General features: G+C 42.0%; 1 protein-coding gene across 1 annotated transcript; it reads right to left on the bottom strand.

The window, feature by feature from the left end:
• Positions 1-2,375: 2,375 nt before the first annotated feature.
• On the bottom strand, positions 2,376-3,788 carry LOC104611108 (F-box/kelch-repeat protein At1g15670-like). The gene has a single exon (XM_010278027.3). The coding sequence runs from the start codon at positions 3,574-3,576 to the stop codon at positions 2,542-2,544; it is 1,035 nt and encodes a 344-aa protein (XP_010276329.1). The 5' UTR covers positions 3,577-3,788; the 3' UTR covers positions 2,376-2,541.
• Between the last annotated feature and the right edge of the window lie 1,737 nt (positions 3,789-5,525).

Genomic DNA, 5,525 nt, shown 5'->3' on the forward strand with positions numbered 1-5,525 from the left:
AACAGGTTAAAATTTTACTCTCATTCTTGCCGTAAAAAAAAAAAATCATTTTTTGGGAAAAAAACATTTAGTTCGTAACAATATTTTATCATTCTTCCCATTTTTACTCATTTTTTTCCATCTTAGAATTTTATCTTAGGTAAGAATGAGAATTAAACCAAACATGGCCTAAATCTTTGCTTGAAGAAAGAGGTGTAGCAATTGATAAAGAATGTGTTGTTCGTAGATTTGTTGATGAAAACAAGTATGGTGGATTGTTGTGAAACAATTCAAACTCTAACAGATGATGGCAGAATCATCTTGAGGAAAATAAAATTTACAAAGTCTGGCCTTTTACTAGGAAAATTTTGTTTTCTCACTATGGTATGTATGGAAGAACAAATGTAAAAAGAAAAATCATTAGTCTCGAGGGAACTATTAAAATTAACTTTGATGCTTCTTCAAAAGTGAATGGTTTTTATTCTTTGAACGTGACTCCAAATTGATGATTGACGTATTCTTGAAAGAGATCAATCACCATGGAGTTGTAAAGCCCCTTAATCGGAGAGTATCAAAGACTAGTTAAAGTCAATCACAATCACATTGCTTACTCGTATTTGTGGAGAGAAGAAAATCAAGCAGCCAATTGGCCTGTTAGCAAGTTTGCATTAGATGGTGAATTTGGATTTAGTTTACAATTTCCCTTGGGAAACTAATATTTTCTCAAAGCAATTAATTATAAAATTTCACTCCCCCGTCTAAATAAACCTTTGCTTTTGAACTTTTCTCTGTGAAAAACCCAAGTATACTCCGCTCCCCCGTCAAAACACAGACATTGCCTTGGGATATGATGCCAAAGCACCCATTCGAGCCCTATAATTCAGCATGCATATCAATCAAAGAACTTCTAAACCCCAAAATACAAAGCCCATTCTACACACACATACATACAAAATCAAAGAAAGGTTTTGAACTATTTTCACTAATGGGCAAAACTGGCACACCAGTCATCTGATGCTACGTGGATATCTAATGCCACTTTGGCTACCTCAGGATCTTAAGGAACATCAAGTTGGGGTTCACTCGTCAATAGGACAGACTCGTGCAGCCTAGGCACTCGATCAGTTCTCCGACTTCACAAAGCTGACCTGCTTCATCCGACTGTGGAATACTTTACAGACCATTTAATGCCTCCGAGATCGTCGTAGGCATGCCACGCATCTCGGATGTGCTCTGATCACTCCCCGGAGCCTATAAAAGGTAGCCCTTCACCTCCGCAAGGTATGCTTTTTCAGGTACAAAACTTCTCATCTTGCTCTCTCTGCTCTGAGTTCATCTTCAGCTTGAATGCCTGAGCACTAACTTGATAGTTGGAGCTTTCACGCTTGGGCTTACAATCCGGGCACTCTGACATCATCTCCTTTGCAGTCTTAAGTTAAGCATCCGGGCATATTGAGTGACATCAATATTAAAAAAAGCTTCGTAGAAAAGCCATTTTTGGGCTAAAGCTTTTCAATTTTTTTTGTTTTTTTACCAAACATTATTTGTAGACTGTAGTCTATGTGAGTGGGGTCCATCTCATAAAGCCAAAAAGTACCGCTGAAAATTCTCCCAAACAGTCATTAAAATTGGAATCCGGATTTGCTCCTCAGAAACTCCTTACACCAACTTCACAGCACATAACGTAATTGTACGTTGTTATTCAGAGTTTACATTGACGTCCCACAATGCCTCACATCAGATGCACATCTCAGCATGTATTGGGAGCATCTCCCATAGTTGTCATTGGGAGATATTGCATCGCTGATATGTGCTGCTGTGGGGGCCATGAAACACACCTTATGGGTGCAAATGTAAATTTTGTCATTCATGTACAGTGAATGTGCTGTGAGGTTAGTGTGTGGAGTAAATTTCAATTCCTTGAATTGAGTTGCAGCTGCGAGAGATGTAAGGTGTATGTAAAGACCAAATTTGTGATGAATAAATCCACTTTCAACCCCAAAACCCAAAGCCACAAGAATTGGGATTTATTATTATTCCGATGTCAAAGCACATCCCACCAAGCATTAAGAACATCTCTCCATCAATAACAATATATGTTCATATTTATATGCTTTTATTCATTGGAGTAGGCTGTAAAAGCTTTAAGGACCAATTTTATGAAGAGGAAACCCAAAATTTTAAAATTGAAAGCACGAAACCACTATGTTTCCACGTGGGCCACATCTTAATTTTGAATGTACACCCATTAATGTCTCTCCCTCCATAACAATATGGATGGGATGTGTACCGACTAAAATTGGTCTTATATCTGGCTTAACCCGGTTCAAAATCCGGTCCATTTGCAGCTCCCTTCTGCTACCCAGCCTTATTTTATGAATTCCGAAATCTGAACGTCACACATAAAAATTAAAATCAATACTCACAGGCTCACAGCAATTATACATTGATTGCGATGACACAAACCTCTCGCTATCTACATTCAAAAACCAGTAGACAGTAAACTTGGAAAACAAAAAAAAAAAATCCACGTCCTGCAATTACAAATTTACTCTTGCTCGTTCAAATCTCCACGCAGCAACCTGATTGAACAAAGCCTGAAAACCCAGTAGGAACATCGATCTTTTCCAATTTACCATTCTGCCCTTCCTTCATCCCCACCAGGAAGACCCCCTGAGGTGCGCCCAGATACGCCGATCCGGTCACCAGAGTCTGCTCGCCCAACCCCACTGCGCACGCTCCAACACGAACAACCGATTCGGAGTCGGCCCAGCAAACCAACTCTTCCTCTTTGCCCACCCCAACGCACGCCCTCGGGCACCGACCTGCCGCCCACGCTCCCTCCACTCGCCGCCACTGATCCGTTTCCATTTCGTAACACTCAGCGCTTACCTCGAAAACCCCTTGGTTCTCCGTGCTGTAGCCGCTCACGACCCAGAACTCGTTCCCGATCACCACGCCTTCGCATTCATCGCGTTCCTGCGTCATCTCACTTATCTCCTCCCATTCGTCCCGCCTCACGTCGTACACCCACGCCGACTTCAACGCGGTCTTATTCTCGTCGTGTCCGCCCGCGACAAAGATTCTCTCCTCCAACGCGCCGGTGGCAAAGAACGACCTTTTCGAGGGCATGTCCTTGCCTCGTCTCCATTGCCCGGCTGTGAAATCGTATATGAAAACGTCTTTCACTGGTTCCCACCTCGCCGGGTTCCATCCACCCATGAGGACGAGTTTCCCCTCCACGCTCGACAACTGGCAGAATAATGGGAGACCAAGTGGGTAGTCAGGGACTGGCTCGAGTCGTTCCCAAGTCCCACCGCTCGGGTTGAAGACGGAGACTCCGTAAGCCGGCGCTCCAACTGGTTTCCGCCCATCCACGGCGGTTTCGACCGGGAGTGACTGAATTAAGCAAGCCACCTTGTGGGTATTTCCCGATTGCTTTCTCTGGTAGTAGAATTCTCGGCTGTCGATCAACTCTCGCCATCGCCGGCAGACTCTTGCGGCAACTCGGTGTGCCTTGTAGGATAACCGAAACAAGCACTCGAGACCGATTTCTTCAGGTAGATTCGGAATCAGCTCCATCATTGCTTCACTCATTTTTTGATTTTTTCCCCTCCTGTGTCTACAGGTACAGCTCTTTTTCTTCTTTTTTTTCGCTCTTCACCCTTTTGCAGTTTGGGATTGGGGAATTCTTAACGAGGTATTTATACACACACTTGGGGATCAGTTCAGTGTTCGAGTGGCCACAGTTGTACTTTGCCACGTGTCACAACGGAAGAAGCTTTTTTCGCTAAACCGTTTTTGTTCCCGTTGAATGGAGTAACTATTTCAAGTATCGAGGTTACAAGGTTGAGAAATGAGAAATGTGAGTGGAGCTTCAGGTTGACTGGTTGTTTGAGAGGATAAGCGTCTCCAGGTCAGATGTCATGTGCTAGGCATCTCATGTGGGTCCTACACATCACGTGGTTTCCTCTGAATGACCAAGTTCATTTAATTGTGGCCAACTGGTTGGAGAGAGGAGAGAGGAGAGAGAGAGAGAGAGAGGGGGGGGGGGGGGGGGGGGGGTTTAATGAGTTTGGAAATTCTTTGCAGCGTTATCCATCCTTGGCTCCAAGGTTGAACCGACCGTTGAACAGTGAAAGCAACGAAGGTCCCACCCGAACTGCAAAAAGGTCACGGAGTGGACAAAGTTGTGGGTTCACATTGTTTTGGGTTCTGGATTTCAACAGGAGGCATTGAATTTGGCGCGGAGTCGAGGAGCTGATGCCACCCAGCGAGGAAATTTGTGACCGACCCGATACATATTCGGGTCAATTGGGTGATGTTTCTTGGGTGTAGTTATGTCAGGAGTCAGGACCTGAGACCTGAAGCTGTCCAAATTGATTTATTGCTTTCCATACACAGCCATGACTTTATTTTTCAACCCTCTGATTTGTTTCGATACAAATGGCAAGGAACAAAAGTTTTATGCATAAGGTGCTGTTTGTCAATTCTTTTTAAGAATATATTTTATAATCAAATAATCAAAAACTGCAATGAACTTTTGGGGTCTTGTCTTTTAAGTTTAAGACCCTTTTTGGTGAGTATCTTAATCTATTATGGTTTATTAAACTGTTAAATGAAATTTTTAGGTGTGAAAAGATGAAAAGCTTATTTGAAGTACCTGATTTCCGGTCAGTTGGTCTTTTTAGCTTTTGTTTTTCAGGTCCTGATTGTTTGTCGGTATTTCGTAGGGGATAAGCTGTGTATCAATAGCGGTCTCTTTCGCCTGTTTCTCTCTTTACCCAAGTTATATCATACAAGAACGCTAGAACCAAACTTATTCGATCAACTTTTGATCGAAAAATACTTGTTTAGACTTCAGATAAACTCATTTGTCCTAGTAAGTGAAAACAAACAGGGTATCATTTCCAAATGAAAAAAAAAAAAAAATCAAATTATGGCATTCCAGATCTTTGAAAAACCTAAAAGATCGTGGAAAAAGATTTACCAAACACCCCCTTAAAAAAAGTACAGCCCAAAATGATATATACCCTGAAATTTGCTTTATCCATTTCATATAAAACAAACGGATCCTACAAAACCCGGTTCAAAAACTCTTGAGAAACCTGGTTTGTTGTTTGGAACCTTCGGGGATTGAGGGAATTGGAGACAATTATTGCTCCAATCCAATACATGGACGAAAATAAAACCGGAGTCTAGGAGAGTGTAAAATAAAATCCTTCCAAGGGGCGGTGGGCGGCCATATTAGACAAAAATGGATACGGATCGGGCCGGAGATTATGTGTGGTCCCACTCTATTTTTGGTGCCATTAGTTTCATATAAATACTGGAATTGAGGCCAGCGGATTTGGATGGAAAGGTAGTAGAATTGAAGCAATACATACATGAAAAAGACTTAATTGATTCATTATCCTTCCCTTTTTCCTTTTTCTAGATATAATATAGGTAAATTACATATACCATTCCTAGGCCTAAGTTCATTTCTCCATCAAAGTCAGAAGATTGAATGTTTTCAAAGTCTCTGTCTCTTCCTCACATCAACT

This window comes from Nelumbo nucifera, chromosome 2 (genome assembly GCF_055504915.1).
Source record: "Nelumbo nucifera cultivar China Antique chromosome 2, China Antique-T2T, whole genome shotgun sequence".
Classification (NCBI taxonomy): domain Eukaryota; kingdom Viridiplantae; phylum Streptophyta; class Magnoliopsida; order Proteales; family Nelumbonaceae; genus Nelumbo; species Nelumbo nucifera.

Coding starts and splice junctions, on each gene's coding strand:
- LOC104611108 (XM_010278027.3), bottom strand. CDS start 3,576: ATGAGTGAAGCAATGATGGAGCTGATTCCGAATCTACCTGAAGAAATC.